General features: G+C 44.4%; 1 protein-coding gene across 1 annotated transcript in view; it reads right to left on the reverse strand.

Moving 5' to 3' along the window:
• The window catches only part of SLCO3A1 (solute carrier organic anion transporter family member 3A1), a 113,560-nt gene extending 108,293 nt beyond the window's left edge, over positions 1–5,267 (reverse strand). Inside the window, exon 1 of the mRNA XM_042824641.1 lies at positions 5,103–5,267. Coding sequence (XP_042680575.1) covers positions 5,103–5,267 — 165 coding nt within the window. The remainder of the gene's footprint in view (positions 1–5,102) is intronic.
• Between the last annotated feature and the right edge of the window lie 19,748 nt (positions 5,268–25,015).

Here is a 25,015-nt window from a genome sequence, read left to right on the forward strand (position 1 = left end):
GCACCCAGAGCTGAGCACCCAGAGCTGAGCACCCAGAGCTGAGCACCTTCCTCCTCCACCCTGCAGTCGCAGACCCTACAAACACCAGCAGGCTTCCGAGATGACTATGAATGCACTCAGCAGAGCCGGTTCAGAATAACTTTCTGTGCAACTCAGCTGCAAAACAGACAATATTCCCTAATGGGAAACGCACACTAGAAACAACTTTCCAGAAATAACATAGCCAGCAAAGATGTATTAAGGAAAAATGAACTGTAAGCAATAACCAGCCAATGCTTGGCAATCTTCATCCCCGTTAAAACATTCATTTTCTCTCTGTGTTTTCCCCCCCCTCCCCTTAAATGCCCCAGTGACAAATAAATTATGAGCATTACAGCTAATTTATTACTCAGCACTGCTGAGAACAGAAAGGAAAAAAAAAAGTACAGTGATATTTTAAAGCAGATTCTTATTCTAGGAAAATAAATACTTGAATAAAAAACAATAAATCAGTACGTTCAGTGGGGAAAAAATGCTCTTGCAGTTAAGCCACTGGGGTGAAGAACCCAAAACTAGAATTCCTTGCTGTGTCAGGGCTGAAGCCACTTGGACTCTGCTGCTCTCAACCAAGCAAAAGTTTGCTTGATACCTTCAGCAACAGAATAAGAAATCACACTTAATCCCAGCTTCATTCCCCACACCTGCAGAACACCCTCAGCCAGGCCATGCAGCCTGCAGGCACTCAGGGACAAAGGCATTCCCTGGGTACCATTGCACAGCAGCATGCACAAGAGGGAGCCTTCCAGCACCGCAGTGCTGCTGTGATAAGCAAGCCTTAATGGCATCCTCCACGTGGACACTGCCATTGACCTCAAGGCCAGTTGGACAGGGTCACTACAGCACTTGGACCTCAGAGGAGAACAGTGCTGTATTTGCCACATTTAACATGGGGAGGAGGGGCTGCACACCAAAATGACTTTAAAACCCCAGCTCCAAATAGCGCTCTTAGCTCCATCTCACAGGACATTATTTGTGTCTGTTCCAGCACGAGCCCTTCAATGATTGATGTCTGTTTTTATCTTTCATCCTACTTCTTCCTCGATTTGGTATTTCAAAGTCTTCATTAATAATAGTAATAAAGACCCAAAAGAAGGAGCACGTCCCTTAATGGTCTGATTTTTGCGCGGTCCTGTGCAGAGCCAGCAGTTGGGCTCCATGATCCATAGGGTCCCTTCCAACTCCAAATATTCCATGTTTCTATAGTGTCACACACCACATCAGTACCCACAGTCTCACCTGGACTTACACAGTACTGCTTTTACTGCAGATACATTGGGATGGCTTTTGCAAGCTGTAGCCGAGTGCTGCAGCACAGGCAAAGCTCTTGCCACAAAGTTACGCACAGCTCCAAAGTTTTCATTCAGGAAAACAAGAAACAATTTGGCATTCATTCTCACGCAAACACCAATGCACCCTCCTGAGGAAAGACTAATTATTTTCCTTTCCATCTCCTGCTCAGGCCAGTCATCCCCTACCACTCAATATAACACGTGAATAGCTACATTCAGAGCTGCAGCAAACAGAGACATCTCAGTAGAGCTCTGTAAGAACAGCCATACCCAGAGCACACCAAGGGACTGTTTCCCAATGCACTTCCCATATGCATGCCCTCCATCTAAAGAAGCCGTGACTTTGGCAGATGTTGGGTGCTCGCATCTAGGTCAGTTCAAACCAGAGCGATCTAAGGCTAAAGGACAGAGGGAGAGAAAATTAAATTGCTCTCCTGCTCCACAAACTGTGGCTGGCAAACCGAGAGCCAGTCACCTTTTGCTACAGTGTGATTTCACCACTGGCCGGGGCAGAAGCCTTTGACAGGCAGGGCGACAAAACACCCCGACGACAAACCATCAAGAGCACGGGAAGCATCGGTACCAATTAAAATACTCCAAAATATAACACTTACAGGAATTTAAGGAGTGGAGGGGGAGCTGCTGCTGAGGTATGCGAATCAGCATGATGAAAAGCCCCACGGCTGCACAGCCGGCACGCTGCTGCACTGCCTGAAAGGCACAGGGCTGCAGAATGCACGTTCCCATCTCTCTCTCCTCGTGCCATCTGCACCAGCTAACGCACAGTTCTTCCATCCGCAGACCTCAGCTCCCAGAGAGCAACCCAGGGGCTGGAAATCATCCAGGCTTTCAGAAGTTGCTGCTAAACCCTGAGTAACTTCTGCAGCAGGAATGCTTGCAGCCTACAAGCAGCGCTTTGCCCAGCACCGCTGCAGTTGCTGGGAAATGCAAGTTTCCAAAAGCAAGCAGGAGTAATGAAATAAAGCCAAGCAAATGCACACTCAAAACCTTACAGGAATATGGAAATAACAGGGTATATTCAACAACCCTAGAAATTAAGGCAGAAGCACAGGCGTGCATTTACATAAGCAGGGTACGGCACCGAGTCAGTTTGGAACACGTGCATTTTGCAGGCAGCAAGAGCAATACATTCTGGAATGTGATCTTGATCAAATATTCCCAAAAACTTCACAGGAAGAACCTCAGAGACACCACACTAATTAAACATAGGCCACCACTATTGGCATCCTGCGGTATTTTCACTGCAGAGTTCTGTGGGAAAAAGAATTGGACTGTATAGATTTTTATCAGCATTTATTATTTATAAAGCCCTGTTGGCAAGCACGATGTTTTATGAACAAATAAAAGTGAACGATCTCTGCTTCAAAACCACATAATGAATGTATACTTTGCACATACACTCGAGCAGGCACCACTAGTTCACTGTGCAGGGAAAACAAGGGGGAAAAAAAAGTTTCTATATCTCCAAAAAGATTAAGAAGTAACAGCACTCCTTTTTACATCTACTGACACAAAAAGGCAAAGTCAAAACTGAGCTTTCCGACCACTCCTAACCAGCCAAGCCCATCTCATTTCCTTACCACGCAGAGGTGTTGTCCCCATGGTCTCCCCATGCAAAGCCAGGCAGATAGAAGTGAGGAAATCCACTTGTCGCCATACAAGGCAAAAAGAGAAAGGTTTCTCTTCCTGAGTTGAATAACCAGGGAACACAATAACCAGGGAAAGCTACTCACGGGGCCAAGCACAGTATGAACGTGGTGCTCAGTCACCACTGACAAGCTAAAATTAGTAGCTTATCCAACTGCCCAGAACTACACACCATAAGTGCCTCCCCAGCGTCTCCCTATTTGTCTTTCTGGTTGCTCTCCTGTTGGTCTCACCTGTTAATTTGTCCCTCGGGGAGCAGCCACGCCAAGCCCAGCAGTGAATTAATTTGCTCCTGAGCAACTTCACAGTGCTCAGCTGTGCTTGGTCCTGAGACAGCACCTGCGAGCAGCACCTGGCCTCACAGGTCTGCAGAAGTGATTAGGTCCCCCAAGCCTTCACTATGCATTGCTCCCATCCTGCTTCTGCTCCCCCACGACACCTGTAAGTGCAGCACTCACCCCAATTCACCCTCCAAAGATAATTCCACATTTGCATCTGTTCACTGTACTGAGAACTGCGTGGTATTTGCAATGACGGATGATGAATTATACAGGGAACTGAGGAACACTTGCACAGTGCAGCTGGGCCGCTGCTTACGGATGCTAGGGACTGTTTGGAGCTCCTTTTTTATTTCTCCCACTGACCAGTTGCCTGGCTGGCATCAGGGCACAATGTCAGCTTGGTGAGGATGCACTTCACTGCCTGAGGACAGCAGCACTTGGGCAGTTAACCATCAGAGGAAGGAGCCGAGGCTCTGGCTGCATGTTTTCCAAAATGTTCCAACATGCAGCAAGTGCACAACTTCAGTGCAAAGCAATGCCTGAGAGATGGGAGAAACAGAACAAGAACTGCAGGGCTGCAAACAGAGTGCAATGCAAAGAAGTTTGGGGAAAACGCCGCGTTCAAGACTGATCTGCTGTTCCTGCACAGCAGGTATTCACACACCAGCACGGCGTGTCCATACACACATATACATATTTCCAGCATCCTGGTGCCCGCTGGGTGACATCACCTCCACGGGTCACTCCTTGGCCATCAGTTGGATGAAGGATTATCCCTGGTTCATTCAGGCTGACAGCTCACTTGGCAATGAGCTCGGTGGTAACAACATACTGGCACACTAAGGTGCTGCTCACATGAGAGAGAATTACTGAATTTATCTTAATATAATTCCTTTGGAATTACAGGTACATCCCAAACTAAACTGATGTGTTTTGTAATATAGAGATGACTGCAAATTTCCATGCCATGTTTATGAATAGCGAATATTAACCACATTCATTTTAGCCACATACCTTGAAAAATTACAGATCACACTGAGTACAAATTTACATAATTAGATGAACCTGAGAGAAGCAGCGCTAAGTACCAAATACAAGCACAGAATGCAGAGCTCTTACACTTTATAATGTATTACGTGTATAGCCTCAAAAAGCCTTAAAGATTACGACTACATTTCTTTTCCATGGAAACTATAATTCTCAAATCCAGGACGCTATTTTGAGAAATTTGATTCAACTCTCCACTTGCATCTGCTGGAAGCACAGTCCTTCGCGTGCTCGGAGGCATGGGCTCAGCCTCACGGACACCTTCTCAACTCTTTCCTACGGTCCTGCTCTGACAGCAGACCGCAATAAGACTCAGCGCAAAGTCTTGCGTTTGCTTACCGAGCAGATGCGTGGGGCTGCTGCGCTTTAGCACCTGAAGAGGACAGGGGAAATTAGTAACATAGGGATTAAAGGAAGAGGGGGAGGGAGGGGGGGGAAGCTGAATGTTGAATGTCTCCTCCTCGCAGGTTTTCTCGGCGTTCACCCAGCACAAGGAGCCGGGCCGCCGCACAGCGCATCCATCCCCGCGCCCCGGCTGCGGGCGCCCGGAGGAGCCCGAGGTGCGGCCGCACACGCGAGAGGGGCGGCGGGCGGGGAACCCCTCACAGTGCTGAGTCATTTAAGCCGGGAAAAGCCGGGCTGGAGTCAGATGCACACACACACATTCATACACATACAAATAAGCAGTCGGGCTTCCCCACGGCTCTGGCCGGCGAGCTGCCCCGCGCTCACGGCAACTTCCCCCGGTGCGCGGCTCGGCGGGTAGCGGAGCACTCACCAGGTAGGCTCCCACGGTACCCTGGGCCAGCATCAGCGCGCATTCGGACACCAGGAAGAGCTGGATGCTGGAGAAGCAGGACACCTTCCTCCGCCGCCTCCGCTGCCTCGCCGCGCCGGCCCCCGGCAGCTCTCCGCCGCCCGCCGAGCCCCGCTTCCCCGGCATCCTCCTCCGGGCACCGCCGCGGGATGGCGGCCCCGCGGCTGCTCCGCGCCTTCCTCCTCTTCCTCCTCTCTCCGGGTGCCGCTCACAGCGGCAGCCCGCGGCTGCTGCCTCTCCGCCCGCGGGCTGCTGCCATGGCCAGCTCGCCGCCTCCTCCTCCTCCTCCTCCTCCTCCTCCCGCCGTCTCTCCTCCCCTCGCCGTGCCGCGCTCCCTCGCTCCGCCAGCCCCGCGCAGGCCGGATCCGCGAGCCCCGCCGCCGAGAGGGGCGGGGGAAAGCACGGGGCTGGCGGAGGCTCCGCAGGAGGCGGGGCGGCCCCGTCCCGGGATACGCGCGGTCCGTTCCTCTGCGGCCAGAGCCTTCGCTCAGCCGCGGTTCCGCAGCCCCCCAGAGCCGCCCCCAGCCCCAGGGTTCTGCTTTACTCTCAGCTCCCTCCTGGCTGCGTCCGTTGAGAAGCTCCTGCACGCGGACTAAAGGGCAAAGGGAGGGCCTATAAATACTGCACGTTCGAAATAAATAAATAAACGAACGGTAACAGAATCACAGAACATCGCGAACTGGAAGGGATTCACAAGGATCATCGAAGCCAGTTCTCGGCTCCACACAGCAACACCCACAGGCTCCATATGAGAGCAGTGTCCATGCACTCTTTGAACTCCCGGAGTTTTGAGCCGTGCTCGCTGCTCTGGGCTGCCTGTTCCACTCCTGCACAACCTCTCCCTAACCCCCACCTGACCCGGCCCCGACAGCCCCATGCCATTCCCTAGAGCCCTGTGGCTGTCATCAGAGAGATCAGTGCTGCCGCTCTGCCCCTCTGTGAGGTGGCTGTATGAGGGGACCAAAGGACCTCGGCTGCTCCTCACACACCTTCCCCTGCAGATCCTTCACCATCTACATCCATTCTGTAGATTCTCCTTAATAACTTTTATGTCCTTTTTGTGGCGCACAGTGCTCAAGGTGAGGCCATATCAGCACAAAACAGGAGATGTCATCTTGAAGCACCATGAGCACATGAACAAGCTTTTGCCCTCAGGCCAGTGCTTCATGTCCCCAGCCATGTACCTTTCTGATGATGGCCTTTGTTGTCACCCTCACCTCGAGTTCTAATTTCAAGAAGATATCTTCTTTTAAAAACCGCTAATCATCACTTCTACTATTACAGATTGCATTCCTTCTTGGCCTACCTGCAAAACCTGATCTGCTTTGCTCTTCAGGTGCACTTTTCCAGTTCAATTCTGGGTGTAGACTGGGGGCTGCAGCCACACATTTTCGTGCTGTTTCACTCTCAGCTAAGCAGCACTGAACCATATAGTACTGGGATGTTAGTGATCTTTAGAACAGTTTTCTGTTCTGGAAACAGAGGCTAACTTTTTCAAAACATGATTTGGATCCTAAATTTCCTTTTCAAAGATGTTCTAGACTTCTGAACTTTTAAATACTGAGGAAGATGCCGATCACCTGTCACACTGGGAAATCAAAAGCACTGACATTATAAAGGAATTTTTGAGTGGCTCCTTCCAAAATGTTATCACTGTCTAGAGATTTCCATTTTGCTCTTCCTTTATTGGGGCACTTACAATAACCACGATGGTGAAAATTGATGTTGAACCACCTCCACCTGAGCTGGTGAACCTTTACCCAAGCACAGAACTGCAAACCAGTGCTTGATAGACACATGAGAGACCTGGCACAATCAGCTGCTGCCCTTTGCTCATCAGCTGCCAACATCTTCCTCCCATACTGAACCTTGCTGCAACTTCTCAGGCACACCTGAGTCACATCAAAGTCTGGAAAGGACCCTGGATAGAGAGATTTGGATATTAATTCTATTAACATAGTTAGATTCTATGATTCTATAAGATGTGCTTTGTTCCAAATGGCCTCTATAGTGTTATAAGCAGGATGGATAACCCAACAGACTTTTTAATAGATGAAAATAGAACAGTGTCTTTTAAAACACTTAAGGATTTAGAATTACATCAGTGGAATTTGTACAGTTCCCTGCAAAAACAAAGGTTTGGAGTTTGCTGGTCTTGCCATTTAGCTTTTGGAGACAGAGCCAGCCTATGCCAGGTTGAGCTCTAAAGGCAGCAAAGTTGTGGGAACACACACATAACCCACCAAGTGCGTACCTGGCAACCCAAGTGAGCTGCTGCACATGCTACTATGCTTACCATGATTCAAGCTGGATGGTTTAGCAAGTGCCATCACACATCACAGTCACGTCTTACACATCCTGTCGTAAGACTTTGCCCAGGAAGCAGATACACTGCTTGTCTGGCAGAAAGAAAACAGCTGCTATAAAAATCTAACTTTAATACTAATTATCTGAAACATCTGGTTGGTTAGTTTATTGCAGCAGAATACGATTATCACTTAAATCGCTGTCCAGAGGAGACAATGCTTGGATTCTTTTTTTCTCTCTTCTTTATTTTGTACACTTGCACTAATTTTCTTCAGAAAATTTCCTCCTGTGTTGCTCTGCTGGAAGAAAGAATGAAGGTCTCATGTCTCCAGCCAGGTGAGCTCAGCAGACCTGAGCTTGTCTCCTGCAGGCTTACATTCCTGAGAGATTTCAGTAGAGCGCTTCAGGAATGGATGAGTGAACTATTTGGATTTAATAGTTAATTATTGTCATACCCAAACAGTTTTTCTGGCCTAAATTGACCCAGCTAATGTGCGGAATGCTAATGTTCATGGATTATCATTAGCATAGAAAGGACTTTGTAACTAAAATACTCCCTTTTTCTTGGGTCTTAATAGTTTTACCAACACAATTCTCAGCTATTTCCACGACCATCTTTTCCCCCCGTGATGAGCTGTATTACATTTCTTGCAGTTACCCTGTCAGATTTTTATAAACACTTGAACATTTGTAGCTGGGAGGCAGCGTGTTGTCAGAGATAAGGTTGGACACCACAATCTTAATCGTGTCGGCTCCCCTGAGACAGTCTTATTACATCTTGTTTGCTGGATGTCTCTATGCTGAGTCCTTGTGGGCTTCTGTCAACTTTCACCTTTGGGTAACCTTAGCAGCTGGAGCTTTCTTGATCTGTCTAAAGCATTCTTTTGCTTTAGTTCATTGGGCCAATGATGAAACCATCAGCAGTGTTGGTATCAGGAGGAGGAACAGCACCTCAGTCCTGCTAATGAGGACCTCATCCAGCTCAGCCATCCTGGATCAGAGATGGACACCCCTTGTGTCTGTCCTCACTGAGGATGCCACAGGGAAAAGGACAGGCAGGAGGAGAAGATGATGGTCTCATAGTAGACGTATCAGCTCTGTGGTTTAATTAAAAAACTCCAACATGAAGCACTGCTGCAATCTTAAACAGGGTTTAAGGTTCGTGTATTGCCAAAGTGGATTACATGTAGCATAAATCGTGTCTCCTCAGCATCAGATTGGCACTGCTGGTCAGTTCTACTTCATGCATTTGTCTGAAGGAAGCCTTGCATGCAGAAGAAGTGAGGAATAATGTCAGATACAGTTAAAGAGAATGGAAGAACACATAAATAAACACAGAACACCAAGATGCCAGCCAAAATGTCTTGAAGCTCTGTTCTGTAATTTTCCAGTGTGAAATCTTGTGGGTCAGGTGGTGCAGGAGGGGGAGGGCAAGAAAGGATTTCAATGGTCTGTGGGGTTAGAATGGGGGTATGAATATGTGCGTCAGCCAAGTGTGTATAGCAGGAGGGAGGGATGAGGTTGGTACAGCATCTCGATGGGTCAGCAGTCTTCATTTCCAAGATCCCGCGATGCCAGCAGTTTTAATGCAGTTTCTTTCTATAAACACTTCTGACTTTACTGCCTTGCTATTTTGAGTCCTGCTGGAGATTTGGATTCATTAAAGAGGCATTTCCTTCAGAGAAGCTGATTAGATAGCTGTTTCTTCTCCTAGATGCTGAAGAGCTGGAGAACACCTCAGTGAGGCAAAAAAAGGGCAGGAAATTAAGACACATTACTTTAACAAGAGGTGCTGGTTCACCCTCAAATCTCCCACTATTAAAACAGTTAACAGAGGAGATTTGTAAATGAGAATTGGATGGCTTGTTTGCAACCTACATTGCATAAACCTGGCTCCTAACCTCTAATTATGGTTTTCCTAAAGAAATGAGACTCAGCTCTGAAGGGAGCTGAGCAATCTCTTATGGCATTGACTCCATGAGACCCGAGGGCATGCGGCTCTTTTACAGGGAAGCTGAGCACCCTGAGATCGTGGTCTAAATGGGAATCAGAATGCCTTTTGGATTAAAGCAATGTGATTTAGCAAACACACTATAATTTTGGAGTACAAATATTGACATCAGCCTGATGCTGAAAGTTAATTTGCAGAATCAGAAACTGAGAAGCAAACTGGAGAATAGACTGCCACTTTGGTGACTGTTAATGAGCATCTCTCAAGGAAGTGATTGTCCAAACTAGGTGTCATTTAATTAAAAAAAACAAACCTGTCCAATGTCTTTTTTGTAAGGGTGAGATTTTGGATCTCTAATTCTAGAAGATTTTTCTATTTAGTCAATTAACTATAATTTAAAAACAGAGGAGTTCACAGCTACCAATGATACATGGCACTTCTGCTCAGCTCTGAGCATTAGTCTTAGAGTGTCAGCCCAAGGTTCATCCCTCAGCATTTCATTTTGGCTGCTTATTTTTCTTTCTGTGTGTGTTTGCTTTGTTAACAGGGCACAATGTGGTTCTTTCCCTGTGCTGGATGTTGTCAAACAACAACCACTTTCCACCTCGTAAGTAACTTCCTTTAATGGCAAAATGCAGCAGAGCTTTCTGTGCAAATAAAGTGCTTTGAACCATGCAGGCTGCAAGTATTTTAAAGCAACTGGAGTTCCAAGCAGAAGCTAACCAGTTGTGCCTTTTACACTTTTTGCTAGATAATAATTTGAAGGATCCAATACTTGTAAATCACATTGGCTCTCTAATAAAGAAATTATTTATAGAGATACTCAATGCATCTTGAAATCTAGCCATGTGTGCACAGACTGGCTTCCTGTCGAGCCTCTTATTTACTGTCCTTGCTGATATCCTCTGTGGATCTTGCACTTTTGTGTGGATGCTTTCAATTTGCCATTCATGCTTCCTTCACTCAACACAGTCATATTTTTTTTCTCCTGGACGTTATGTGCAGCATGAAGCTGTGTCAAAATACCAGTCTCTGAGTTGTTGTTTTTTTTTTAAATTACAGCCAAATGTCCTTGCAGAATAGATTTTCTTAATATTTCTGACCTGCTAGCGCCCTGTCCCAGGGCTTTGCTGGATTAGCCTGAACATTGCCAGTGGAAGTGACATGCTCATGTGATTTTTGCAGTGAGCTGGAGGACCAGGATCTGTAACACACATTGCAGTCGCAGATGTCAGGCCCTGCTGTACACCACTGTGCAGGACGTTCTGTAAGCTCAGGTAAGGATTTGCACGGGACAGTTTTAAGCTAGATAATGAACAGAAGACAGTGTTTAATATATCCTCTTCTATCTATGAGATGAAACAATTAACAAAGATAAAATAGGAACAGTACAGATAGAAAAAAGAGGTACATGCAGTGCCTGTCATGACACTGCATGACAGCTTGTCTAAATGCTGGCAAAATGCAGACCAACCTTTGCATTGCATCCTTTTTTGGCCAGAACTGAGTTCTCTCACCCCACCAACTTCTCTGTGATGCCAGGTCAGTTCAACAGCAGCAGCTAGCAGTCTTCTTGGGTGTTACCTTATAAACGTACGTAATTTCAGTTGAGCTCCCTTGATGTAAAAGAACAACCTTCTGTCACCTTAGCTATGCCCATGCATTCAGGTACCATAAGGTCAGTCACCATCTTTTTGACTGGAGCTGAATGGTCATTTTCCAGGTTCACTTTAATAAGCAATTATGTGGCTTTGAAAACTGCCATCAACTCGAGAATATAATGAGTACTTTTGTCAAATTTACATATTTTTCTTCTATCTCACTTTCTACTGTAAGAGCTTGTAGTAATTGGCTTGCAGCATCCTTGACAGCCTTTTATCCTCAGAAGGTTCACACGCAGCCTAAGGGAAGCAAGTGGAAACCCCAGGAAAGGAGTTGGGTAATTTTTGTCATTTTACTTATTTTATTCCGGAGAACAGTGATTAGCCCTCACTGTGCTTTATTGGCTCAGCTTCTCGAGACAGAAGAATCCCTTTATTTCCCTGGGTTTGTGAAACCATGTGAAACTGAAATGTCTGCAACATCCTGTTGTAATAAATAATGTCTGAGTGTACTAAGTGGCATTTAAGGCAGCGTCCATCTGATATAAACATGTAAGTGCAAGAAGACCTTTACTGAAGGCACGACAGACTGGCTGCAGACTTCTTGTAGAACTGTAGGTATCCAAGAACCATCTTAATCTTGCTGCATCTCTTTTGTCTTTAGTGCCTGAGAGGAACTTCCTCTTCTGAAGGATCCTGACAGCATTTGCTATGGAGGAGTGTCATCACTCTGAAGCAATGATAAAAATGCAGGATAGAGGAATGTAGAGGAGACTGGGGTTGCTGACCTCACTGGAACTTGTATAAGTCAGTGGAATATAAAGAGATCTCACTTGCTCTTGCCATGACCTCCAGTATAAGACATTGCAACCAAGCAAAGGTCAAAGAATTAAAGCAAGCCAATTGGTAGTGCTTCAGCAAAGCAGCTAAAAAGTTTCTCTACTTGACCTTGAAATAAGCAAAGCAGTCTGGGAAAAAATGCCCAATTCCTTTACTTACAATAAAGTTAGTGGAGCCCCTGTTTTGGTTGCTGTAACAGAACAGATGTTCCTTGAATCCCCCCACAGAAAGGCAGAATGTGGGCAAGAAGGGTATTGTTAAAGGAGATTTGTGAGCTTGTTAGATTTATGTTTCTCAAATACAGCCTCATCTGAATCTAGTTCTATACTCTAGAGCATTTAACGAGCATGGAGAAAATGGAGTAAAATGAAGAGTGGCAAAAGAGAGAGGAAAAGTCTGACAGGTTATTATCGGTTATATTCCTGCTCCACTTTTAATTGCTATTTTAAAAAGAAAATAATTGGGTTACAGAAAACAACCTAAATGCTGCAGTATGCGTGTATTTGTTGCATTGAGGGAGAGCCACAGTTCCCATCTCCAATATTTGCAGAGTGCAAAGAATGGCATTTTGGTAATGCTGAGGATGCAGCAGGGAAAGTTTGGATGCTACCTGTAGTCTCATGACAGAGAATGGCATGGCTAGTTCAAATGAATTAACAGGTAATATTTAAAATATTATTTCAAATTTCCCACGTCCCATTGCCAGCCCTAACTCCCACGTTGTCCTGCAACCTGAACTACTAATTTCTTCTGGTCTGCACAGAAGATTTGTGAATAATGGCATCCACTTGTAAATATCATCCACTATCAACTGTCACAGCTCCATCTCAGCTTCCTTCCTGGCTTTCAAAGTCTGTTTTCTGAAAACTGTCAGTTACTGAGGATATGTTTGATTATGGATGGAGGACAATTGTTCAGAAGGCAACTTATATATCCATGGTAATACAAAAATCTTATTGTAAATCAATCATAAATGTGTCTTCAGTGATTTATGGCCAATATGCAGAAACTGAGATGCAGATATGCAGAAATGAGAGATGGTTTTCATGTAGATTTTGTTATAAATTATTTCCTTCTATTTTTGTCTTAAATGCAATCATTTGCTGTTATTAACAGTCTGTGTGCATCACATTGAAGCAAAATGCAGTATAACATCTTTAGACAATAAAAAACATCATCAACCAGTATATTTATACAAAACTTTCTGGTGCAACTTCCTCCATATGGATGTATATCATCAATCTTCTGACAAGCAGAAGGTCTTGATTCTTTTCTCTCTTAGCACCAAAGGAAAATCACAGTTCTGAAACAGAGCAGTGAAGCTGTACTCGTGCTCCTTAAAAAAATACATCTTTGTTGTTTTTTTCAACCAATTCAACCTTATATAATTTGTGGCAGTGCTGGACCAACCTGCGGGAGATTGAAGTTCTAGAGGTATCACCCTCCCAAATACGACGTCTGAGTCTCCACTCTCCTCTTTGTGGAGATTCATTTACCACCTGGACAACATGATGTGATAACAATCATTCCAGAGTGTGATTTTCACTGCACTCCTGCAGTTACCTCAGCACGCTTTTTCTTGATCAAGCTGAATAGGCCGTCAATGAACTAATGCTGCACTTTGCCAGAATAGCTCATTACCAGATCTGATCAAAGTATTTATATCATATTTTCCTCACTGTCTGTTTTAGTGACAAATGCTTTCTTCACAGTAAATATGCATATTTCTGTGAAATTCAGCTTTGTATGCATTTATTATTTTTTTTTCACCAAAAAGCAGTATATTTTGTTTACTTGATTTTATGTCAGAATTCTTTCAGTAAGGAAAAACTGTGATGATGGTTTTCATACCTTTTATCTATCTTTCCTTCTGTTTTTATCTGAGAAATTCAATGAATAATATAAAAATATGTCCATTTTAAGCTTCAAAATGAAAACTGAGACATCAACATTTGTGTCAAATTGCTTTCCCCATCTCGCCTAATTAGCCAGCTGTAAGGGCAGAAGGATCTTATAGCTCCTTGTGTATTATGAATTAGTCTAATACTGCTGACATCACCCAGGGAAACCATCATGGTTTTCACATCCTACTGAGCTTTTTGTGGTTCTGTTTTTCCTCATAGAAGCATTAGAGGAGCACATTTACATGTTTGTACTGATTTATGAGTACATTTTATTTGTGGGGAGATTAAATTCTGGTAGGTTGGATCTGTTTGGGTTTCCTCGATAGCCTCTGATTAGTTTTAGTAGAGGTAGTCCCCACAGTAAATCAAATGCCTGGGCTGATCTATCACAGAGTGAAGCTGTGACTCCTACCTATCCTTTCCTTGTATGATAACTCATTAAACTGAGGAGATTATTTACAATATTTGCAGCCATCCCAGCTGATGGTTGCATCGAGGGCACTCCATACAGAATGTGAAACATTTGGTAATCCATGGATGACTCATTAAGATCTAAACAACTTCAAAATGTGCTCTCCCGAAGACAGCTCATCTAGATGATGAATGTGACCATCGTGGAGATCCAAGAGTCATCTGGAAGCACAAAGAATATCCCCTGCCTTTGCCCAAGGTTAATATATGTAAGTTTTTCTTGGAAAATTTGTATCTCTGCAGTTCTTTAACCTGTACATCGAATGCTGCAAAGTGCAACAAAAAAAAAGTGCATCCCTTTGATGGTCAATTATCTCTGTTATTAAGCATCTGCAATATATTTCATTAAATGTCTGTCTTCCAACTGTGTCTCAGTCTTGATGCTAGTAAAGTCTTGGCACTCAGACACCCTCCCTGAACACACACACTGTCATGCCATTCTTAAAGACTCACAGCCGCACCATTGCATCTCCATTTCACCAGCCAAACCAAATCAAGAATCCCACTGTGCCCACTAGGGCACTGGTCTGTCTCTCTTGGGCAGCCATGCCAAGAGTTCTTCAGCCCTTCTCTTTGTGGTGTTTGTTTTATTGTCACTTGGGTGCCTGGTCTGTCACTGGGATGCCAAGCAATCTGAGACAGCGCCTGCACTCGTGTTTTCCATTAAGTGATGAGCACACAGCAGAGGCAGAGAGGGGTATTAAATAATAATGACAATAATCATACATCTGATAGAGTTCAGTTCCGCTTTGGCACTAAATGGAAAGCTGAAAGCCTCCCTATGGATCTTTTCCATATAGAGCATCGGTGATTGTAACAGATGCATCAGTTTTAAATTAATAACTTGCATGACAAATAATACCAATACATGCGTTTAGGAAATCTGGGTCTAATCTGGCACATTTTGATTAGTTGCAACTGATGACATTGCCATGTCCATAATGTCATATGCCTATAAAATCTACAGATGTGAACCACTCTCCTAACTGGAGCAAAACACAGAGCTGTTGAAATGGCACATCCTTTACCTCCAAATCATGGGAGCCTTATGAAATAAAAACAGTGAATGACTTTCTTTTATGATTTCAGAAACACTTATGAACAGGAAAGGATTAGCAAAAAAAACAAAGAGGAATGAGGAAACAACTGACGATGAAAAGCACAGATCCATTTAAATACAGATGAAATGATTTGGCAATGTACTGGAAAGGAATATTAAACAGATGCAAGCTATTAATTTTCACTGAGGGTCAGCCTGGGAGCCTGAGTAGCAGGTTAACCCTTCGCAGAAGGAAAGACCTCCCCATAAATCACAGTTTCTACTGAGCAGACAGGTGTTGCTATTTGGGGTTGTTGTGAGGAGCGGTACCCATCTGCTAACAGCATTGCACTGCTGCATGCCAAGCTCTGCTGGGGGCTAGTGATGCAGCTCGTGTGATATCTGGGAAATGTTTTGAACGGTTGACAATGTTTGTAGAGAGGAGAGACAGTTTGGAAGATGGAAAGATGTCAAAAATTATCAGGAAAGACAGAAAACGGCAAAATCAGAATGAAAAAATATCGATCCTTTCACTTATTTCTTACAAGGCAGGGAAAGAAGGCTGTGTGGTGGGACCAGCAACCATGAAAACTGCAGTTTGTGCAACTAGTGCTCCTCGTAGGAGCAGAGATCTTCCAGCTCATAGGTCAGCATTGTGTGCTGGAAGCCCCCTGCAAGCTGGGCTCTCCTGCTTGGTTTTAATGGCTCAATGCTGCTATTTGAGCATCTTCCATCTTCAGCTTAACAAACACGAAACCTGTGCAAGGCTTTGTGATGTCAGTGGCTCAACCCTAATTTGAGATGCTTTTTCTCTTCTGTAGGGAAAGGAGAATCTGGGAAAACCCTTGGTGTGAGGAATTTCATCCTTGATGCATCTATTCTGAGCACTCCACCTTAAACAGAGCACTTACCACCTCTCAGCTACATACTCAGCCAACTTTTTTGTCCTTGTCTTTAAAAAAAAAATAAACTGTACAACAAATCACTGCATTAGTCCACAGGGGACAATAAATGCCACTCTGCTCATACCTCAGTTCTCCTTCAACTATTCCATTGCCTAGCGCTAAAAATAATGATGTGAATGCCTCTACATCAGTCTTTTCTATCATGATGAAGACTGTGCCAGTCATAAAGGTCACCATAAGACAGACTACAGACTGCGATTCCCCACAAGGCAGTGTGACTAACACCTTAAACGTTGCTGGAGTGCAGCCTGGGCAAGTGACTAGTCTAGTGTGAGAAACGAAAGCAATACTCACTCTGGTGAGAAACGTTAGAAATGAGCATCCACCATCAGCTGCGTTCAGATGGCTGAGAGTCTGGAGTGCTCCATTTCCATGCTCTGAAGTGAAAGTTGCCTTAAAGAATCCCCCCCCTGAAGCTCAGCAGCAGTGGCAGCTCTCTGCACGCCGCTTCCTCCTGCAGACCTGGCCTTGAGTTTGTCAACATGTTTCTGCCAGGAATCCTGCTCTGCCCAGCTGGGGAAGATTCAGTTTGCTTCTGCTTGGGAAAATTCCCCCAACAAAACCAAAATAGCAGGTTGAAGGGGGTTGTATTTCTATCCCCCAGAAGAGCAATATTCCACCTATTGCTGGATGCATTTTTAATAACTTGCATGCACATAGTGCGGAACAAAGGTCCTTATGCCCCCCACTCTTTCCTCAGCCTTTACCTCTCTCTGTTGTGTCTTATTCTCCAACACAAAAGGTTTAGAAGTGAAACAAATCCAGCGTAAAACCTAACAGTAGATACACTGAATAATGAGATCCCTTAAGTACATTTGCAGTGTGTGCTCAGCACAATCTATCAGTGGCGATTTCAATAACCTTTGCCACCATTACACCATGTTAAAGATTGTTGGGTCTGATTTAAACACAGATGTTTACAGAGGACAGCTTGATCGTTGTCTTCATATCTCGTTTTCAGTTGTATCATTTTCTGTTTGGTCTTCAAAGACTGCTCAGTTTTTCCCTCCTAGGTGTCATATTGGTTACAGAGTTGCCCCAGTCAAGCAGACAATAGGATTTCAGATTGATCTGATTATCTGTTTACAGCAGATTGATCCCAAGTTCAGAAGCATCACTGTTTAGAAAAGCATTGAAGTTTTAGCTGTGAATACTGAAGTGTGTTTTATGTACAACCTTCTGGTCTTGAAAACAAAGAGAAGTGCTGAAGCATTTAGCAAATATGCCTCTTGAATATGCATTTTCCAGGTCAGCCTTAAGGCAGGCTTTTCTTTGCAAAAGCAAATTCAATACTGAAGCTGAAAGTCCAGACACTTAAAACTGTAGAAAATAATGAGTGAGAAGAAATAAAATTATGTTTGGGTAACCTTACTACAGAAGAATCCTCTAATTGGTGCAGATATCAGTGCAAAAAGGAACACTCAGACAGAGCCTTGATTGCAATTCACATTGGGGCACCACTCATGAAAGGGCAATCACTTCTTTCATTAATTGCTTAAAAAATATGACCTAGAGAAAGCTGCTTATGAAAGAAATGCAGGATTCTTAATGATTCCTGTTGTAATCTGTGGCAATGTTTCCACTGACTCCAGTGGGAGAAAGTTGTGCCTTCTCTTTCAGCAGCAACAAACCAAGCCCCAGCTCAGATCAGCCCTTTTGCTTCACCTGGATTTGGGTCTTGGCTGCACTTGGCTGCTGCAGAGGTGAGCGTGGTAAGAAGTGCCAAAACCACAGCTCTGGTTACTGGCTGCTGAACTGAAAACACATTCCTTGCAACACCTCGAAACGTGCAAGAAAAAAAAAGTAAGTCTGGATATGTTTCATCCCTCCAGGCAATTTTTCTTCCTAGGCTACAAGAATCTATCTTTTCAGCTGTTTAATAAAAATAAGTCACAGAGTGTAATTGTTAAAATGAGTGGTGGGAAATGCAACAGCCTGACAAGAAATTACATGTCTTATTTATCTCCACCTAAGTTGCTCCTCCAGGAGCGTGCTGGTGGAATGCATTGCATTTGAACCTGCTTTTGCTGTGTTGGCCAGGAGTACTTCTCCATGGCTCTGCAGCAGCTTCCTCACCTGCACAGGTCCTGAAGGGAAATGCCAACCCTGGGCTGCCTATTGGTCTTCATACATTCTTGTTCCACCCGTGCTTGCTATTCATGCTGAAGCAGGAATGAAGCAAGTGAAGCAGAGCTGGAGGTCTGTGGGTGGCCTCCTGACTGCAGGCAAAATTAAATCAAAGCTCAGGGAGCAGTTATCCCTGGGGAAGAGAGCTGGTGCTTACAAACATTCTCTGCAAATGCTTGAAAAACTGCCCAATGCCACAGTGCGCAGTCCATGATCAACAAGCTCTGCCTGGCATATAGATCAGAATAGATATGACAAGGTGAAAATCATCTTTTGGGCACATTTGTTTTGTGGAAGGGGCAGTATAAAATCAGATCGTGATCAACCAGACTGGAATTCTTCTGTGCAACGACTTAACAGCATGCTTATGTGCTGATACCGTTTGCACCCCGCTCAGTTAATGCTGGTACAGTGAGCCCCAGTCCTACAAAAATATTTTGGTTTTCACAGATAGTTTTCTGAGGGCACCAAGGATCTTTGTGGGATGCATGGCTTCTTCTCAAGAACCCAGCAACTATTTTGATCAGTGCAGTGTAAAAAACCTGGAGGGAATTTAAATTAGATTTAAGTTATTTCATGAGTTCTACTGTCCTTACGCATTTTGGGGGGAATGGGAGCAAGCAAATAATGAACAGTATTACAATTATGCCTTCAGAGCTTTTGGCTTATGTAGGGCAACTGGGCCAGCAGATGGTGAATGCAATTTGATGTACCAAAGTATGAAATAACTGATCTGGACAGAAGGATTAAAGTGGGGTGTGTGTATAAATTGAACAAGGATGGTGAGAAGTATATTGGGCTATTATGGGGAATCACTGAAGCCTGAGCACAGATGCTGCAAAAGACAGCAAATCAAACTGCAGTGGCACAGTAATAGAAACAAAGACAAAAGGTGAGAGCACGATTGTTTTAGTCTTTTGTGCACAGCACAGGCTTTGATCTGCTGCAAGGAGAAAGCTGCCTGGGGGCAAAGCACCACAGGATCTAGTGGTGAGCAGGAAGTTCACAGCACTGGGCTTATTTACACTGTAAACTACAGGAAGATGTGGTGATTACAGAAAAACACCTTAAAGGAAAGGCTCCATCGGTACACTGCATCTCTTATGCTAGCACTCTACAAGACAGAGCATCTTATCAGTGTTGGCAAAGTAGGCCTGGGTGAGAAAAAAGGCCAGACTGCCTCTTCCAAAGCGTAATGCAACTGCAGAATAAGTAAAACAAGGACATGCACTTGAGAGTACTTAATGGGAAGCACCAAGTTTATAGTTGGTAATAGCCACTTAATCAAACAGGCCTAATATAAAGTCTTTCTAATCCCTAGCTCATCAGCTGCAGCTATGCATCGCTGGGGTATTCCCAGGACAGTACAGTTTAGCTGGCAATGAAGTCTAAATGATATCAGGAAATTTGGGCCATGCATCTAGTTGCATTGCTCACTCCCTAAGGGTGTGTATGCACCAGGCAGCGTGTATGGGGGGGGTCATGGGGACATTCTGGCCGAGGGATTCCCAGAGGGGGCAGGGGCACAGAAAACACCCATGTGGACTTTGGTGGTTTTGGTGGTTGCACCTGCGTGCCCCTAAGCTTCCCACCTCAACCCAATGTGTTCAACAGACTATGTGTTGAGTGTGCTACACCAGAAAGCCATGACCAACCCTCCAGTGCAAGCCCAGAAGGTCTCCTAGATTCACTGGTAGTGCATTGGCACAGGCTGCCCAGGGAGGTGGCAGTGCTTGCTGTCCCTGTAGGTGTTCAAGAGCCATGGAGATGTGGCACTGGATCAGTGGGCATGGTGGGGTGGGTTGATGGTTGGACTAGATGATCTTAGAGGTCTTTGCCAACCTTACTGATTCTGTGATGTTCATTTGAGCTTCCGTCTTACTGCCTTCCTGTTCAAGGTAGGTAATAACATATGGCTGGCACAGACCAGCAGGACACTGCTGTTTTCCTTATTTCCTAGCAGGCTAAGTTGCTTTTGGCTGGACATTCGGTGGGTGGAGAATCACTTCAGTTCATTTCACACACATAGCCGAGCGAATCAGCTCATTTACGCAGAGCTCCGCATAGCAGAACTGATAAAGAGACACGAGGAAGTTCTTACTTGCTTTTCCTGCCCACTCACAGTCACACAGCCCACAACCAAATTAAACCTTCACCCTGGAAATGTGTCCTTTTGTGCCATGCTCTTAAATCCTGCAAAGGCCCTAGGAGTGCTGAGGAGTCAGAACGGCGCAGCCTGAAGGGATGAAGTGCATTCACAATTTAACTTTGGGATTTAATGGCTGAAATAGAAAATAAGAGCATTGGAGAAAATCTGTTTAGGGCGAGTAAAAATGGATATTTCAGGAAAAAAATAGTTTTCTTCAGCTTTGGATTATTTACCTTTATAAACTTTTTCTCCTTATAATAAGCCAGTTCTAGGTCAATTTTTTCAGTAAAAATTCCTTTCTCAGCATGAAGAAGCAAATCTTTTCAGCTTGAAAATGTACCCCAGCAATTGGCAAGCCAGAAGTGAGATATTTTGTTTTAAAAATGTGAACATGGAACTTTTCCATGCTTTTTCCCCCCCCAGACTTTATTGTTATCCTCAGTCAACTCAGTTGCACAGTCTCAGTTCATCTGCAATGCTGTTTGGGGGAAAATTCTCTTGCTGAAAAGGACTTCAGCTGGATCCTTTCCTACGGCCACCAAAGCCTTAGATTCCAGTTCTGTTTTGCCTTCATTTTTGCTCCTCTCTACAGAAACTTGGGGGGCTGAGAACCTGAATGGAGAAATTTGCTCTTTTATTTCACTGTTTCTCCCTCGTTCTCTGCTGCCCAACACCTGTAGGTGACTTCCACTGCCCCAGATCCCAGAACCTTCCTACATCCAGAAAGAAGGTGTGAAGATGGAAGGCAGGCCAGTAATACATAAACCCAAGTATGGGTAAATTTATGGTAATTAATGTGGAGTCCTGAAGCGAAAACAGCCCTTTAGGGATAGGTTAGTGTTAGTTAGCTTTAAAATAAATTGCAAGAGTGTGCTCAGACCTTATTAGTGGATATTCCCTGGGTAGAGAATACGTAAGACATCGTAAGAGTTAAGCTGTGAAACAAAAGCTTCAGCAAGGGCTGTTCAGCTCTTACAAAGAACCAAGAAGGATTTCATTTAGATTTAATCTAGCAGGGGTTTTCTGGTTAAGAGATTTTACCTTCTCTCTTTGAACCTTTGCCCTTGGAGCAGGATTCTAAGATACCAGCTACCCAACTGCCGGCAGGTACTACATACAGACCAGAACAAGCCAAGCAATGGTGTGCAGGGCAGAAATCCCACTGTTAGCATGAGGCTGCCTACACCAGCAAAGAAAACCCACAGCAAGGGTGCTAAAAAGGTACAGGAAAGAATTTGAATAGCGTATACATGGCATGTGAAACAAGGCAGCAGGGACAGGTCAAGGTCTTCACCTCAACTCATGCTCTTCCAGCATTGCTTTCCTCTAACACACAACCCAACAGACACCCCCCCTCCTCCTCTCCCCCTCCCATCAGTATGGGCATGTTGTCGGCACCTGTTCCAAAAATCATTCAGAGCAAACTGCACTTCTGAAGTGTTTCACGTTTTTTTTGCAGTATTTCTCAGATATTAACGAATGGTAACTCTTCAACCAAGCTGATGCTGTTTGACATAAATTTTTTTGGTTTTGTTTTAGTGTAAAAGTTAGGAAGGAAAAGATGCTGGCACAGTGCTCTTACTGGCAAAAAGCCAAATCAAGTGTGGAAGATCCAAATTGGTTATAATTAGAGACATAGATCATCGTCTCTCGTGCTGGCAGTGCAAGAACTATGCTTAGTATTTAAGTGCATGAGCCACTGCTCCTTATGGCATTTTTCTTATCTCCGTAGATAGCATCTTGCAAAATGTCATGGTTAAACAGATGTAATCAAACAAATTTCTTTGGATCATTGGTCATTCTTTGTAACCTGTGCTATGTGAAACACTATTTTTGTAAGTATTAGTGTTCTTTGTTGTTGCATGAAAAAAAAATCACTTTTTGCCTGTATGCAGCATCAATAAAACAAAGTCTATGTAGTCTCACACCTAACTACGCTCCCTGACGTCAACTCGGATGAAGCATCACTTCATCCAGAAGAAGCAAATTGCTGTCAGGTTTGTCACCTTTGGGATACATTGCAGCCTTTTTTCTTTCTACTGCCTCATCTCTGAAATACCTCACATCTGAATGACTCTGGTTCTGATGATTAACCAACCTGTTTTCAGACACCTATAAAATGCCTTTCCCAAACAGGGGACGATCTGGATATTGACTCCGGCAGCGCTGTGCTTGTATGCAGACCATTACTGCTGCTCATGAATCATCTTGGGAGACACTTCTGCAAGCCTAACTATGCCCGATTTTCCTCTGGGTTCATAGAAATGTTTACAGCTCCTTCTGTACCTTTAGTGAAATGCAAAATCAGTGCTCACTGATTCAGTATATCATCAGGTTTCATCTGCAGGTTTTCGGCTGAAGCATAGATAGATGCAATGCTTCACCATCGTGCTCTGCCTGCTGTACAGCCACAAACTCATCTTCCCTGCCAGGCAGGATGGACAGGGGCACAGACATTTGTGTATTCCACAGAGCCAGGCACTGGTGAAGCTTGGCTTCCTGCAGTTAGATTTTTTTGAGGAAGTTTTAACTCTGGTTGGATCCATCCATTCATGGTGTCTCCTTTTGAGCACATTGCCTACTGGTCTAATAACGATAAAGAATGTGATCCAGCCTTTCCTTCAGCTGAAAATTGGCTTCAGCTGAATGCTGGCAGAATTTGGCCGTAGGTTTTGTTAGTTTTGGGTAAGGTTGGTAGCAGACAGGGAGATATAGGAAAAAAAGCAAAAAAATGCTAAATTCCATGAGATCAGTACAAATGTTTCCATAGGTTTAATCCCAGGGAAATCCTACCCAACTGGATGGGTGTTCCTGTCCTTCTCCTTTCACCCTGGATGATTTTGCAGCCACCAGCAGCAACGATCTTCCCCCTGCCTTGGGCTAAATTCAATCTCCCACTATGTCAGCAGCTGACACCTCGCAGACATGGAGACATTTTGGGCACTGCCAAGACTGCTCTCAGTGCCAGAGGAAGGATTATTATCTGCTGAATCAATGAGACCTGGGACAAACTCTGATCCCCTTCCAATACTTTATTGCTGTGTGTGTCTGAGGAAAAGGAAGTATTCCTTGATAAATACTGGGGCATGATCTATATCCCATTGCTGCTGTTGTATGCTCCAGGTTGGAGCCATGTACATGGAAACTCAAAATAGATGCAATAGGTATTTATACTACCTTGGGCATAAATTTTCAGCTATGAAAGTTCAGAAAAAAAGCTTCCCCCTATAGAAATGAGGTAGCAAAGGTTAAAAATTCTGGAGTGGCCAAGTTTGGCTGTAGTTATAAAACAACTGCAGTGCTAGAGCTGCGAGTGGAAATTTTTCAGGTGACCTCAGCAAAGAGGAGTTTGCATGAGCTCCCTTTCCAGTAATGCTTTACCCAAACACATAACTCACACATACACACAACTGCTGGCAGCCGTCCTCCCAAGCAGAGAGGGCTGGAAACATGGCAGGCACCAAATGTGTGCAGTATGCTTTGCCCCAGGCTGCTTGAAATCCCTAAGATTTCCAGAGAAGTGCAAATGCTATGCTGTAGGTTGGCCATTTCCACCCTACACAGTAATCTGAGTTCTTCCTCAAAATTCTGCCAGTATTTTTAAACAGGGCTGGGGCAGCCCCTGTCTATAAATACTCCTCTTCCACACCAATATTTGAGATTCCAGCCTATCAAGTTCTGTCTGCTGCACTACTCATTTATTAAGCACTAATGCTTTACAACACTCACTTCACTTCTCTCCCCTCTTGTCACCGTTGGGTGACTGCTGCTGGGATGCGCTCAGATTTTGGAGATTTAAAGAAGAAATGTGAGTTTTTCCCAAACTGAGAGTCCTGTAGCTCTCAGCCCGCGGTGTTTCCAGGATGTGAAATAACACAGTCAGCAGGACAACATGTCAGTCACCAGCAAAGCCAAAAATAGCACATGTACGGCCAAACTCAAAGGGCTAAAAGGGTGCACTTAGAGCAGATGTTTTAAAGCTTGTGCACAAGCTATAGGCTTATTAGCCAGCCTAAATCAACTGAAAAAGGCCTTTGGGAAGTATTAAAACTCTTGGCTAGGACTCTCCTTTCTCTGTTGGAGGCACTGGAGATTACTCATTTTATTTAATAGTAAAAATAAAAGCACTAACCTGCGCTGAATTCTTGTTCAGAGGTTTCTGGACCTGGCGTCATTCTTGCTTTGTGACACAGCTCATTTAACGCACCAAGAGTTTGGTCTCAGGAAGAACCAACCACGGGGAGTTGTGGTTCAGGAGAACACTATCCTATGGGGGATGGGTTAGAAGCAACTACTTTAGAAATGGAGAAATTTGGTAATGACAGAAAGACAAGAAATGGGAAATTCTACAACAGAAAAGCACAATACGCTAAAAGCTGAGGAACGCTGGCACTCCCAGCCTCATTTTGCTTCTAGCCCAACACTTCCTTGAAGCACCACATCATTGACAACAGGCAATATTCAAGATTCTGCCATTTTTCCCACCTAGGATCTCAGTAATGCTTGCTGATGAGCAAAGC

This window comes from Centrocercus urophasianus, unplaced genomic scaffold (genome assembly GCF_019232065.1).
Source record: "Centrocercus urophasianus isolate 14NV4802_14NV808 unplaced genomic scaffold, USGS_Curo_1.0 seq_23, whole genome shotgun sequence".
Lineage (NCBI taxonomy): Eukaryota > Metazoa > Chordata > Aves > Galliformes > Phasianidae > Centrocercus > Centrocercus urophasianus.